Source organism: Geotrypetes seraphini, chromosome 1 (genome assembly GCF_902459505.1).
Source record: "Geotrypetes seraphini chromosome 1, aGeoSer1.1, whole genome shotgun sequence".
Taxonomy (NCBI): domain Eukaryota; kingdom Metazoa; phylum Chordata; class Amphibia; order Gymnophiona; family Dermophiidae; genus Geotrypetes; species Geotrypetes seraphini.
Window position 1 is genome coordinate 288,842,750 of NC_047084.1, and position 15,388 is coordinate 288,858,137.

General features: G+C 41.3%; 1 protein-coding gene across 1 annotated transcript in view; it reads right to left on the reverse strand.

The window, feature by feature from the left end:
* The window catches only part of LOC117367354 (shootin-1-like), a 77,454-nt gene that overhangs the window by 46,582 nt on the left and 15,484 nt on the right, over window positions 1–15,388 (reverse strand). Inside the window, exons 6-7 of the mRNA XM_033959795.1 lie at window positions 5,831–5,916; window positions 1,245–1,326 (exon numbers count right to left, since the gene is read on the reverse strand). Coding sequence (XP_033815686.1) covers window positions 1,245–1,326; window positions 5,831–5,916 — 168 coding nt within the window. The remainder of the gene's footprint in view (window positions 1–1,244; window positions 1,327–5,830; window positions 5,917–15,388) is intronic.

A 15,388-nucleotide genomic window follows, 5' to 3' on the forward strand; every position in this document is an offset into this window, starting at 1 on the left:
GGGTGAATGAAAAAATATTCTAGTTTGAGCGTATTTACACAAATTGTACATCTCCCACAGGTCTTGTGACAACCTATTACATTAGAAATTGACTCTTTCAATTTCAAATCCCTGGAAAATGCCACTCTAAGCCTATCATCATGAAATGGTTCCTTCACTGAGAGGACAACCAGTGTTTTTTTTAAGAACTTTTATTATTTTTTTTACAAAACTTGGAACATACTTTAGGGGCTCCTTTTACTAAGCCGCGTTAGGACATTAACACGCAGAATAGCGGGTGTTAAATTGCTGCACGGGCTAGACCTTAACGCCAGCATTGAGCTGGCGTTAGTTCTAGCTGCATAGCGCGGGGTTTAGCGCGTGCTAAAATGCGTGCGCTAAAAACGCTAACGCAGCTTAGTAAAAGGAGCCCTAGGTCTGCAGTTGAAAGATTTATTGGTGTTGTTTCTGATCACAGCAGAATCACAGTTGGTGTATTTCACCCTCCTATATTCACCATTGTGGCCGGATATTGTCTTTCAATTAATCAATTCTTTAAATCCATGACTTGTTGCACTAAGCTGCACTAAGAAAAGTTCCTTCTTATTATATTTTTAGAAAATTGTTAAAAACCTTTTATTTTTTTTATGATTGTTAAATGAATAATTTTATGTGGACAATATTTTTTTTGTTATCTGCCTAGAATCTATTGTAAGAATAGGGTGCAATATAATATAAATAAGAATAGAATAATAAATTTGACTATTAGATTTAGCTGCTCAGCAGGGGAAGATTAGATGACTAGACTTCTTCAATACCTATTTACGCGAAATCAATTCACTACACCAATTCACTAAACCAATTCAAAACAAAGCTAAAAACATTCTTATTTTGGGATGCATTTGCAACCTAACTGCCCTTATAAGGGCGGCCTATGCTGATGTTCCCCATAGCAACCCTTCCTAATGTTCTTCCCCTATTTGTAGCCTTTTTCCCAGAATATTGTAGTTCTCACCTTTCTACCTTTTGCTCCTGTTTGTTCAAATTTTAAACGTTTTTGTATGTATTAGCTACCCTAAAAGATACCCTGTAATTTTAAGTTTGTATTTTAGTCAATGTATGTTTATGATTACTGTACACCGCTTAGAAGCCTGATTAGGCAGTAGAAGAAATTTTAAATAAACTTGAAACTTGTCCACGGAGCGTAACAATAAGATGGAATGAAAATTCTACTAATTCTTTTTGATGGGTACAATATTACTCACCTCTGTTAAACTTTTTAAAAGCTCTTTGATATGTTTCAATTATGCTTTGAAGAGAGATCTTCTCTGATCTGTCTTCTTCTACCTGTAAGAGTTTTCAAGAAACCATAACGTTATCCTGGGTTAAACACACTTTAAGTAATTTCTCCAGTTTTTTCAATACAAAATGCTGGAATCCAAGTTGGACAGATTCATTTTGTACACAACATGCTACCTTCCTTGGAGTGGAGGAGGAAGAGTATTTTAAAAAGCCATGTGCTAAAGTAAATATTGGTTTACCTGGCTAGGGGGCCCATTAACTAAAGCGAAATGCTGCATGTCCTATTTTATACTTAGCCTTTTCCTATCATAATAAATTTTACGTTACGTTGGTTCCAATCGTAATTATTTTAGCAAAGTTTTGTATTATTCACCGTTATCATTTACGGGCTATTGTAAACATAATGTAAATAAGTTATAAGTCTGTAAATTCAAATATTTTGTGTTCCTGTCGTGTACTGTATGTCCCATGCCATGGGATATCCGATTGCAACGACATTTTTGGAATGTCCCGTCAGCTGGGACACATGATAGGAAAAGGTTAGGGCTCCTTTTACTAAGTTGTGCTAGCGGTTTTAGCGTGCGCGCTAGACCCTAACGCCACCATAGAGCTGGCGTTATTTGTAGCTGCCTAGCGTGCGGTTAGCGTGTGCTAATTTTCTGCGCGTACTAAAAACGCTAGCGCAGCTTAGTATAAGAGAGGGGTAGTGTACAGTAAGGGCCAGATTTTGTATAGTGTGACCAAAGAGGTGCATACAAATCTGCGCGTATTGCCAATTTGCATGTGCAACTTAATTGTTTAACAAGTCATTCAGCACCGCTAAGTGGCAATTAACACCTAATAATTGTCACTAATTAGAAGTTACATGCACAACGTTAATTCTTGTGAGCGAATCTCAAAAGAGGGCGTGGCCAGGAGAGGAGCATGGAAGAATCATGGGCATCCCTAAAAGCTAAGCGTATTGTTATAGAATACACTTGATCCACACACAACATGAGCACAGATATTTAGGCCTAGTTTTCATCAACCTAAATTATTTCACCTAAATGTTAGTCATGAGTTCAGGTGCTAAGTGTGATTCTATAAACTGTGCATAACCGTGGAGGTGTTTTATAGAATCGCACTAAGCACCATCCTTTTCAGTGCTAATTTTTTCAGGCATCATATATAGAATATAGCTCTCAGTGCACTGAGCCTTCATTCAAAAAATTCAAGATTTTATTAAAGATTTGGCTTTTTCATCAAGCTTTTGATAATACATACAGCAGGTTTATCACTGCTTCTGCCTACTGTCTTCCATTACCCTACCCTCTACCCACTTCCTGCTTCTATCCTTTCCACTCCCTTCTTTAGCTGAAAACTTACCTATTGTATTTAGTGTCATCTACTTTTGAAAGAATGACAAGTTCTTTCCTGAACATATGTTGGAGTTCCTTTCTCTCTTTTGCAATTTTAGGGTGTAATCCTCCTAGGTCTGCCAGTTAGTAAAGGCAGTACAGGACATTTTAATAAACTGTAAACTGATGTCTGTTAACATGTGCCAAGCTTTTGTAAAAGGGCCCCTGAATGAGTTGCTGGGAAATTTTCATACCTTTATCTGGTAAAAGTTATGTACAGAGATGAGCAGGTCTTTTGGATGTTTACCCCTCACTCCAGTGGCGTAGTAAGGAGGGGGTGGTAGTCCGCCCTAGGTGCTCCTTCCCACTCCCATCCCCACCGCATGCACGCCTTCACTTACTCGTCACCATACCTCTATCTCTTTGCTGGCACGAGCAACAACTCTAACCTACTGCTCACGCCAGCATCGGCTCTCCCTCCGACATCACTTCCGGGTCCCGCATCCATGAAGTGACGTCAGAGGGAGAGCCGATACCAATGCGAGCAGCGAGTTGGTGATACTGCTTTTGCTGGGGAAGTTAAAAGAGGTATGGGGTAGGGAAAGAGTGAGCGCATGTCAGGGGGGAGGGGCAGAGAAGGATGCCACTCTCCTGGGCGCCTCTCAGCCTCGCTACGCCACTGCCTCACTCTTCTGATTTTCTCATGTGTGTATACAAGTGTGTATATACTAGTATTCTAAATATTTATGTGTATAACTGGCATATAAATATTAGCACCCACTTTGTGGGATTATCCCCTTAGGAGTACATTCTATATTTGACACTGAAAATTCAGTGCTGAACAAAATGCGCACTAAGCACTATTCTATTGATGATGCTCCAAGCTGGGTCTGTTCATAGAATATGATTAGTGCCGAGGTCTGTGGCAAAGTTATAGGCATGGGGGTTTTACATAAACTAAAACCTGGTGTAATTCCCTGTGCCTAACTTAGGCATGGATAAAGCTTATTCTGTCACATTGCATGCTAATTAATGGAATGTCCATTACCCACCCAGGCCCCTTCTAGCCACACCCCTTCTTAAGATCCATGCAGAAGAATTTATTGGCTCATTACTCAATTAAGTTACGAGTGCAATTTGGGCATGTGCCCAAATTTGCATATGCAACGCACGTTGCCGTATATAGAATCCGGGAGTTAATTTCTAAATATTGGCAATGTTGTATTTCTACTTGGATTTGTGCACCATTTTTATTATAGCATTAGTTACACATTGCTTTGATAGCAAAACACAGCCAGTGTTGGATATATTGATTTGAAGATTTTCTATGATCTAAACATATCAATTAATACTTTTCTATTTTGTACTTTTCAGTTGATTTTTATTTGAGCAGCCAATTTGCACATCTGGTACAAAAAGTTATGGTGTTAGGAAAGATGAGATAAGGGGAGTGTTAGTGAAAGTCTCAGGTATAACATGCTGGTGCAAAAGAGAAGGGGAATGGGAGGGATACAGTGAAGATGGAGAGAGTGGGTAAATGGCCTGGAGAGGAAGCAGCAAAGGGAAAGAAAAATGAATGGAAGGAAGCTGAAAGGGAAAGATCTATGTCAGAAAGTAATATAGGATAGGAAACTGAGGAGAGAGAATAAGGGGCATAGTTATCAGTGTGGGTTACTGTTAAGTCATGTTATTTTACCACTTACTTGTGTGATATTAGCACAGGTCCCATTTTATGCAATGATGTTAGTAATCCATTGGTCATTGGGCAGGAGTGACCCCCAGTTACTCCTGTCCTGGACACACAGTCTTCAAAATGGCAACCTTAGTGGTAGACTTGTTCTACTGCCACTAGGGGGGTCATATTTCCTTATGTGGAAACATGACCCTCTAGCGGTAGCAGGGTGAGACTACCACTTAGGGGTGCCATTGTGAAGAAAGTGCTGGCCAGGGCAGGAATGACTGAGGATCACTTTTGCCCGATGATCACTGGACCACCAATGAAAATAATGGTAGGCTTTTTCAAGGGGTGGGGAGTCTTTGGGAGGTTGAGGGATCTTGATCGGGAAGGTTGGGGACCTTGATAGGGGAGGATTGGGGATGTGATCGAGGGATGGGTGCTTGGTCACGGGTTTGGGGATGAAATTGATGGGGCTGGGATGTGCTTGGATGGGGGGAGTCTTGAATTCTTACCATGGCCCCTTTAAGCTCCGGCCAGGAGCTTTAGGCTATGTCTTAAAGCACAATGTTCTTGGCACAGTACAATAGTTCCAGCTATTGGCTAAGGTTATTTTAACATGATTTTCTGCCCATAACTTGACTTGTCTAGGTGACGGCCTAGAGTGCCTAATGATCAAGCCAGACTAGGTAGGGTTAGCGCTGTATGAGTGCTGGTAGTTAGCACTAGTGGGCTTTTACAGGTTTTGTATTTCTATATAATGTACCTGTAGGGCTGGTGTTAGACATTCAGAGGCCCAAGACAGAAACCAGGGAGGGGCCCCAAAGCTGGCCTTCAGCCTATACTGCCTTCAGTTTGAGGCAGGCTGGGGGCCCCCTATGGTAGGGAGGCTTAGGGCAATTGCCCTGTTTGCCATCCCCTAACACCAGCCTTCTATGCCTGGCAGTGGAGGAAGCTGTATTGCTGTTAATGATCTTATGATGTTTAGTTATGTGTTTTACAAAGTCTTTTCTTAGGGGGGGGGGGGAGAATGGGTTGTGATCAATGCTTTAAAATCAAAATCTTGGATGGGGTTTTATGAGCTTGAGCCCTGTTTTATTTAAAAACCTAGCAATTCCTGTGCTCACTGCTGATATGCACCATCCATTGCCTCTTTCTCACATATCCCAGGTTCTTTCCTTGCTTCCGCAGCCAGATCCCAGTTGGCATCAAGACAGCGGATTTAAAAGTGTAATGGAAGGCTTTTCTCTAATCTACTCTTCTTGCTGTCTGTGCCTCTTCTACTTCATTGGCCAACATGCGATAGTATAGAAATATGTGGAGCACCATGCTGATCAAATTGTTAATCTGAGCTGTGAACTTCGTGGGAAGGAGAGGCATCCTGAGCAAGAAAAGTAAATTAGACAAGTGCTGGATTGGTTGGCAGTGGGGGAAGGGGGCACAACAAATATTGGTCCACCGTGCATAAGTCTGAAAGACAATTTTGTAAAAGCAAAGACTGTGGACATTAACAAATATTCACTTATAAACTTATTACCTGCCCATTTAGATGTTGTATTTGACTTTGCAGTTCTTCAACTTGGACATTCAACTTTTTGTTATCTTCAAGCAGCTTAGAAAAATCTTGAACCAAATGTAGAAAACTATTATATTTCTGACAATCAAAATAAATTCATGTTTTGTCCTAGATACACAAGTGATCAGAAGAAGTGTTTTAAAATTAGTCATTTTCAAGTTTCAAGTTTCAAGTTTATTTAGGTTTGATTAATCGCTTTATCTAAATTCAAAGCGATGTACATAATAAAATTACAATATAAAAAATTAATACATTAAAGAATGTTGACTAAACTGATGACAAATTTAACAATACTAGACACACATAGGAAAGAGAAGGGCTAGAAGTTACAATATAATGTACAGATGGGGAAAACATTTAGGGAAGGTACATGAGGGAGGGGTAAGTCAGAGTCTTGGAATTATTTTTATAATAAAATTATTGTTGATTTATGAAGGCATCAAAAGCCTGCAAAGACAGGGGTTCCCCTATCTCTTGGCCCAATATTTAACTAATTATATAGCTGGAAAATTGTTCTTTCTAAATTTTGTTCATTATAATGTTATTGGCATATTTTTAATATATTGTCTAACATAGGAAAGAGAAGCCTAACATGGGATTTGCTAATGCATTCCATGTTACTTGTGTGTGCACTAACTGCATGCAGATCTTTTTTTGTATTTTTTTGAGGGGGCATGTCAGGGGCAGAGAATGGGTGTTCCATGCTAACTGATTAGCACATGGATAATACGGTAGCCCTTTCTGCCTACAAAATGGGTATCAATAAGCGCTCCTGTGGCAGCACAAGGCCATTAGTGAAATAAATAGAAAACTAGGATTTTTACAGCCACAGTAAAAAATGGCCTTAGCACACAGGAAAGACCCACATAAGGGCAAGATAAGGCTAAATTTTACCACACCTTAATAAAAAGAATCTTTTGAACAGATTTCTGCACATAAAGGCTGAGTTAAGTGCTTATAAAATAGCCTAAGGATACACATAATTTAATCAGAGTTTCCAATAGAGAGCATCAGGGCCGCCATCAGGGCAGTACCACCAGTCCTGCATTCAGGGGCCCGGAGCTGACAGGGGGCCCGGGCTCCCCCAGGGTCCTAGGCCACAGTCTAGGGGGAGGGGCGGTCCGCCCCACGTGGACAGGAGAGAGCTGGACGGGGGACCCGCGGAGTTCAATATATCTCGAGCCGCGAGGCTCGTCTTCTGTTCCTGCCTGCCCTGCCGCTCACATATAGTCGATCGCAAGTGTTCCCCGATGTCAGCACTGACGTCGGAGGGAGGGCTTAAGCAAAGCCTGCCCTCCGACTTCAGCGCTGACGTCGGAGAATACTTCCGGTCGGCTATTTGTGCGCGGCAGGGCAGGCAGGAAATAGAAGACAAACCTCGCGGCTCGAGCTCCATTTTGCTGAGAAAGTTGCTAAGATGGGCTGGGAGGCAAACGCGGAACACAAAATGGGGGAGGGAGTGCGTTTTGGACACAAGGCATGAACTTAACATAGAAACATAGAAATAGACGGCAGATAAGGGCCACGGCCCATCTAGTCTGCCCATCCTAATGACCCTCCCCTACCTTTGCCTAGTGAATAGAGCCCATGTGTCGATCCCATTTGGCCTTAAAATCAGGCACGCTGCTGGGAGAGAGGCAGGGAGAGAAAGAGATGCTGAGGTGAGGGAGAAAATGAGTTTTTGGACACAGAAGGCATGGACTTGGGAGAGAGGAAGGGAAGGAAAGAGATGCTGAGGTGAGGGAGAGAATGGGTTTTTGGACACAGAAGGCATGGACTTGGGAGAGAGGAAGGGAAGGAAAGAGATGCTGAGGTGGGGGAGGGAATGGGTTTTTGGACACAGAAGGCATGGACTTGGGAGAGAGGAAGGGAGGGAAAGAGATGGTTGTGTACACGGGGAATAGAAGAAAGGAGAATTTTTGGTCATAGGGAAGGAGTGAGGTACAGAAAGTGGCATATCAGGGTGGGGGGGCGGTCCGCCCCACCCCGGGTTTACGTCCCAAGGGGGTGCACAGCTGGCCACCCTCCAGTGTTCTCTCTAGGCCGGCAAACTGCGGCTCTTTAGCCACTTGAGTGCCACCGCCGCCATCGGGAACAGGCCAGCGCCAAGTTCTCCCTGCTTTTCCTTGTGGGGCCGGCCAACTCTCGCCACTCGCGTCAATTCTGACGTCGGAGAGGATGTTCTGGGCCAGCCAATCGCTGCCTGGCTGGCCTAGAACGTCCTCTCCGACGTTAGAATTGACGTCGGGTGGCGAGAGTTGGTCGGCCCCGCGGGGAAGAGAAGCAGGGCGAACTCGGCGCCGGCCTGTTCCCGATGGCGGCAGTGGCAGCCTATTCCCCAGTGGCGGTGGCAGCATTTTCCCAATGGTGGTGGCATAGGGGAGGGCAGGGAGAAAGAAAGAAAGGGGGGACAGGAAGCCAGAAAGAAAGAAAGGGGGCAGGGTGAAACAAAGAAAAATGGGGCACGGAAAGAGAGAGAGAGAAAGACAGACATACAGAACGAAAGAGGTGTAGAGAGAGAAAGAAGGGGGCAGGGTGAGAGAGAAAAACAGACATACAGAAAGAAAGGGGGTATGGAGAGAGAAAAAGAAAGAAGGGGCAGGGTGAAACAAAGAAAAAGTTTGGGGAGGGATTGAGGTCTGGAGGAGAGGAAGCATACAGGAGGCTGAAAGAAGGGAAGAAATATTGGATGCACAGTCAGAAGAATAAAGTGCAACCAGAGACTGATGAAATTACCAAAGGTAGGAAAAATGGTTTTATTTTCAATTTAGTGATCAAAATGTGTCTGCTTTGAGAATTTATATATGCTGTCTATATTTTGCACTATGGCCCCCTTTTACTAAACCGCAATAGCGTTTTTTAGCGCAGGGAGCCTATGAGCGTTGAGAGCAGGATGGGGCATTCAGCGCAGCTCCCTGCGCTAAAAACCGCTATCGCGTTTTAGTAAAAAGGGAGGAGGAATATTTGTCTATTTTTGTATAGTTGTTACTGAGGTGACATTGCATAAAGTCATCTGCCTTGACCTCTTTGAAAACCAGCGGAATATAAATGATAATTAACATTTTCTCTGCGTACAGCGTGCTTTGTGTTTTTAAAATTTTATTGTTGGTAGATCATTTTGACTTGGCCACAAAGGTAAGGGGGAGGGAGGGAGGGGAACTGCTGAAAGACATCTAGTAATCCTTGAAGGCTTGACTGTGCAGGGAATTATTTTTGTAAAATCATGTTTTGTTATGTGACTGGCATTATTTAGACTTTAATTTCTATGAATTAATAGAATGAAAATGATATAAATTACTTGCTTGTTTTTATGTGCGTGTGCTGAAGGAAAGTGGAGAGAGAGTGAGATGAGGAAGCTGAAGGGAAATGGGGAAGAGAGAATTGGGAGAAGACGCTGATTTATAAATTGACAATTATACAGAATATTGTTTCTTTTTTATATTCATCCATAGCTGCATGTTAATGATGTGCTCATATGCACTTATTTATCATCATAACATATACATCATCATTAACATGCAGCTGTGGATGTGTAAGGACAGGCTGAGGAGGATGGATGGGAAGGAAGGAAGGTGCACATATCAACATATCGTACATTTTTAACATGCATGATGCAGCTATAGGCGAGCAGAGGAGGATGGGATCATACAGATGTGTATGTTCAGATATGCGCTCAGATGTGTAGTTTTTTCTGATATATTTATTAAGCCTACAGTATTTATAAAAAACATTTAATACTTGTTACAAAAAATATTGTGCAATTGTGATCTACTTCTGGCCTATAAAGGTCAAAAGAAATTCTTAACTGAGATTTTACATTCAAAAGTGAATTATAGCTACTAGCACTATTATTTATTAGTTATTTATTATGCAGATGTTTGTTAGTTTGTTATTAGTTCAGTATTAGACATATGTTAGTTTAGAATAGATAGGTATAGATTAGTTTAGTTTAGGTTAGGTTAGGGCCCTGCTGAAAGAGTCTACCTTGACGTGGTTGCAGGCTTACAAATCTTTTGGTCAAAGAGTGCGGCGACAGAGAAAAGTATGTGTGTATTCGGCCCATGGAAGAAGGGGGGGGCGGGGGGGAAGGGGGGCGGGGGGGGGAAGGGGTACGTGGGGGGCCCAATAGGATTGCTCAGTAAGGGGCCCAGAAATGTCTGATGGCGGCCCTGGAGAGCATATCTCTATGCAGTATACAGTACATGCAAGCTTTCCCACTAGCAAAGCTGGGGTAGAGTTCTGAGGTTCTTGCATATGTTATAAAATAGGAGAATATCTACCTTGGACAGGTGTAACCTTCTGTGGCAGCTTTCAGGGAGGCAATATTCTAAAGGTACATCGGTACATATGTTGGCTTTATTCTTTGTTCAATTTTATAGTTTCATAGTTTTATTAAAATTTGATGAAATGCTAATCATAAAATTTGAAGCATTGTACAGTAAAATAAAGTTTTATGATTATCTTACATTACATTGGACATTTCTTATAGTTAGGTGTCATCTACTCATGTTTGAGTCCTTACGACTTCATGAATTACAGATCTAAAAAGAATCTGGTTTTGTACCAGTCCGGTAAGGTCCTCTAGCATCATCCCCATGGTTGTTTTCAATGTGTCCAACCATTTGATTGCATTTGACAAAAAGTTATTTGCGATATCAAATGTGACTAGGACAAGAGGTCATGGACTGAAGCTGAGGGGGGACAAGCCCAGGACAAATGCCAGGAAGTTCTGTTTCACACAGTGAGTGGTGGACACCTGGAACGCTCTCCCGGTGGAGATTGCTGCGGAACCCACCGTTCTAGAATTTAAGGGCAAGTTAGATGCACATCTCCTCGGAAGGCGCATAGAGGGTTACAGGTGACTAAGTTTTTTGCCAGGTTACACCTGGCTGGGCCTCCGCGTGAGCGGATCACCGGACTTGATGGACCCAGGGTCTGATCCAGTGATGGTAGTTCTTATCTAATCTAATCTAATCTAATCTAAACCTTAAGTTTATATACCGCATCATCTCCATGAGAATGGAGCTCGACACGGTTTACAAGAACTTATGTTCTTATGCAGGTCGCCCTCTTCATCTGGTTCCTTCATTCTTCACAAAAATGATGTCCTTCTCCAATGATCTTTCTCTTCTGATGGAATGACCAAAATAAGACAGTCATCATTTGGGCTTTGAGTGACATAGCCAATTTGATCTCTTCCAAAATCAATTTGTTAGTTCTTCTGGCGGTGCATGGCATGCATAAAATTCTTCTCCAGCACCAAAGCTCAAATGAATCAATCTTCTTTCTGTCTTGTTTTCATAGTGTCCAGCTTTCACATCTGTAATTGACCACTGAGAAAATGAGTCTGGTCTTCATTTGGAGTATTTCCTTGTCTTTGAATACTTTGTCGAGAGCCTTCATTGAAGAGTGACCAAGTGCTATTCTGTGGACTATTTCTTCTCTGCTGGTTGCTTCTTTGTTTATGAAAGAGCCCAGGAGACTGAAATCCTTTACAACTTCTATTCTATCGTCTTAAAGCTCAAAATATCATCATTTTCCGTATTCATGATCTTCGTCTTATTTATGTTCAGTTCTAATCCCATGTTATGAATTTTCTCAGTAGATACATCATGTCTTCTTTGTTGCTGGTGATGAGCATTGTATCATCTGCATAGTGCATGTTGTTTATATTTCAGCCACCAGCTTTGAAACCAATGCTCTCTACTTCCAAATTTGCTTTTCTGAAGATGGTTTTATTGTAAAGGTTAAATAGGTAAGGTGACAAGATATAGCCTTGCCTGACACCACATTGTATTTGAAATCAGTCAGTGTTGCCATATTCAGTTCTCACTGTAGCTTTTGATTTTCGTAGAGGGTCTTTATCAGCTGAGTTATGTGTCTGGGTATTCCCATTTGTGCTAGAGTTCTCAATAGTTTATCATGATCCACACAGTCAAAATCTTTGCTGTAGTCAATGAAGTAAAAGGTATAGGGGCTTTTGGCATTCTTTGCTCTTCTCCAATATCTAACACTGGCAATAGTGTCTCTTGTTCCTAGACCTTTTCTGAAACCAGTCTGAACTTCAGGTAGTTCTTGCTCAACGTATGACTGTAACCTTCATTGTAGTATTTTCAGCAATATTTTGCTGGTTTGTGGAGTTAATGTAGTTGTTCTGTAGTTGTTACAGTCCTTCCATCACCTTTCTTCAATATAGGTATGAACAGTGATCATGTCCAATTGGTTGGCCATGTTTTTTCCTTCCAAATCTATTGTACAGTTGATAGCATCTTCTGAGCCTATGATTAATTCAATTGGAATACCGTTGATACCAGGTGACTTGATTTTTGATAAAGCTTTAATTGCTGTTGTGACTTCTTCTTTTAAAATATCTGGTTATTCTTCAGTATTAGCTTCCAGTTCAATTTCCCCAATGTTATCCTCATTGCCTTTTTTGTATACATTTTCCATTTATTCTTTCTATCTCTTTTTAATGCTTTCTAGATCATTCAATATCATTCCATTGGTGTCTTTAAGCATCCCAAATCAAGGCTGGAATTTCTGCCGCAATCTCTTAATGTCACTGATATGTTAATCTTGTATTTCCGTTTACATGTTCCAATACAGTTTTCTAACAAATATCCTTTAGATATTGTTCATTGTCTTGCTGAACTTGATGTTGAAACACTTGGTTCATTTGTGATACTTTTTCTCTATTACCAGAAAGTTTTGCTTATCTTCTTTGGTTTGCTACTTTTCTGGTTTCTTCTGAGATCCAAGGTGATTTCTTGGCTTTCTTTCTCTTCTGGAGTGTTTTATTTTTTAGCTTCATCACTTCGCTTCATACGGTTTCGATGTTATTCCATAACTTTTTGAGCTCTCTATGTCTTATATCAAGACAGCCAGATCTGTTGTCTAGTTTAATCAAATAGTCTGATGGAATATTTTCAATATCTTATTTTGGGAGGTTTCTAATGCAAATCTAAATAGTGTCTAGAAGTTGTAACACAATTTCTATTTGGTAAATCAATAACACCCCCCCCCCCCTTTTTACAAAAGCACAGAAGAGGTTTTTAGCGCCGGCCGGTCTGCACTGCTCCGACAGTCATAGAGTTCCTATGAGCGTCAAAGCAACGCAGAACATTCAACTCGCTGACCAGCATTAAAATCTCTTCCATACTTTTGTAAAAAAAAAGGGGAGAGGGGGAGTAAGATTGGATATGTAGCCCAAAAATGGCACTCGATTCCACAGGAAGCCAGCGCAAGTAATGAACAATGATGTTACTTTCAAATTCTGATGCCCTGAACAAGAAGCGGGCAGGTGTGTTTTGTAAGGCTTTAACCCCCCTTTTTTACTAAGGCACACCAGCCAATTTAGTGCATGCTAACCGATTTAACACATGCTAATTGATTTAGCACGCGCCAACGATTAGCGCGCGCTAAATGCTAACATGTCCGTAGAATATAATGGGTGCATTAGCATTTAGCGCGCGCTAATCATTGGCATGTGCTAAATCAGTTAGCATGTGATAAATCGGCTAACGCGCCTTAATAAAAGGACCCCTAAGCTGTTTATCTCATTATGTCTTTCCAGCCTATATAGATTATGTTACAATCACCCATTGTTGCAGACAAACATCCAAATCATAAATCCACTCTAATCCCACCCAAAGCATAGCCCCAACATGCCCCTTTGAGATTTAGATGAAATGCAGACAAACAGCATAGAAAACCATCTAAAAACTGTGTTTTTATCAAATCAAACATGCAAATGCCACTTTATGCTATTTTTTGGATGTTTTTCTCTTTTGAAAATGAGCCCCATAAGCACCTAAATATTTAAAGTGTGTACAAATTGCTCATATGTATTTATACCTATGAATTAATATACATACAATCAATTTGTACACACAAAACGTTATTGCATGCACCAAAACCATGAATGCGTGTGTGTGGGGGGGGGGGGGATGTGAATAAAGAATAGGAAATCACAAAATCTTTGTTTAAAACAAAGACTAACCACATTTTATTTTTGGATTGTGCATACCTCAAGTAGAAAAATACCAAAATGGTATCTACTTTCCAAGATTCAACTGGCCACATTCAAAAGAATTTACAAGCACATTTTATGTTTCTTCGTAGCTTTTGAAGTCCAGAAAGAGGTTCTCTTTGGCACTGAGAAAAACATTAGCATTAAATCTGAGAGATCTGTATACAGCTCTGTTTACATAAGAACATAAGAACATAAGAATTGCCATCTCCGGATCAGACCCATGGTCCATCGAGTCCGGCGATCCGCACACGCGGAGGCCCAGTCAGGTATACACCTGATTGTTCTAATCACCCATATCCCTCTATGCCTCTCATAAGGAGATGTGCATCTAATTTGCCTTTGAATCCTAGCACAGTGGATTCCTTAATAACCTCCTGTGGAAGAGCATTCCATGCGTCCACCACTCGCTGCGTAAAGCAGAACTTCCTGACATTTGTCCTGGACTTGTCACCCCTTAGCTTCAAACCATGTCCTCTTGTCCGTGTCACATTGGACAATGTAAATAATTTGTTTTTCTGCTCTATTTTATCGATGTCTTTCAGTATTTTGAACGTCTCTATCATGTCCCCTCGCAGCCTCCTCTTCTCAAGGGAGAACAATCCTAGTTTCTTGAGTCGTTCCTCATATTCCAATTTCTCCATACCTCTTATTAGTTTCGTTGCTCGTCTCTGCACCCTCTCCAGCAGTTTTATATCCTTCTTTAGGTTGGGAGACCAATGTTGTACACAGTATTCCAAGTGTGGTCTGACCATTGCTCTATAAAGCGGCATTATGACTTTCTCCAATCTACTCGTGATTCCTTTCTTTATCATGCCCAACATTCTGTTTGCTTTCTTTGCCGCTGCCGCACATTGTGCCGACGGCTTCAGGGTCCTATCTATCAGTACACCCAGGTCCTTTTCTTGTTCGCTCTTACCCAGAGTTGCTCCTGACATTCTATACTCGTGTTCCTTATTCTTACTACCTAAATGCATTACTTTGCATTTCTCCACGTTGAACTTCATCTGCCATTGCTCTGCCCATTTCTCTAGCTGATACAAGTCGCTCTGGAGTTCCTCGCTATGTAATAGCACTGTAGAAATGATAAATAGTAGTAGTTCCAACAATGATAAAACAACTACAAACAGTACAAAATACAGCCCTGAGACTAATCTATTCACTAAGAAAACACGACCACATCACCGAGGCATACCTCGAATCACACTGGCTCCCAATTCAAGCAAGAATGCTATTTAAATTCTACTGTCTATTATTTAAATCCATAAATGGTGACGGCCCTGCCTACTTTGAACAACCGCCTAATCCAAACTACCACAACCAGACACAGGAGAACCCAGACACCATTCACATACCCTCCAATCAGAGACATCAAATGGAAAAAACTGAACGATGGACCTTCTAGCCACACAGGCATCAAAACTAGATCACCAACTCTCCAATCTACTAATCGTGACCCCAGACTACAAAACTTTCAGAAAAGAAATAAA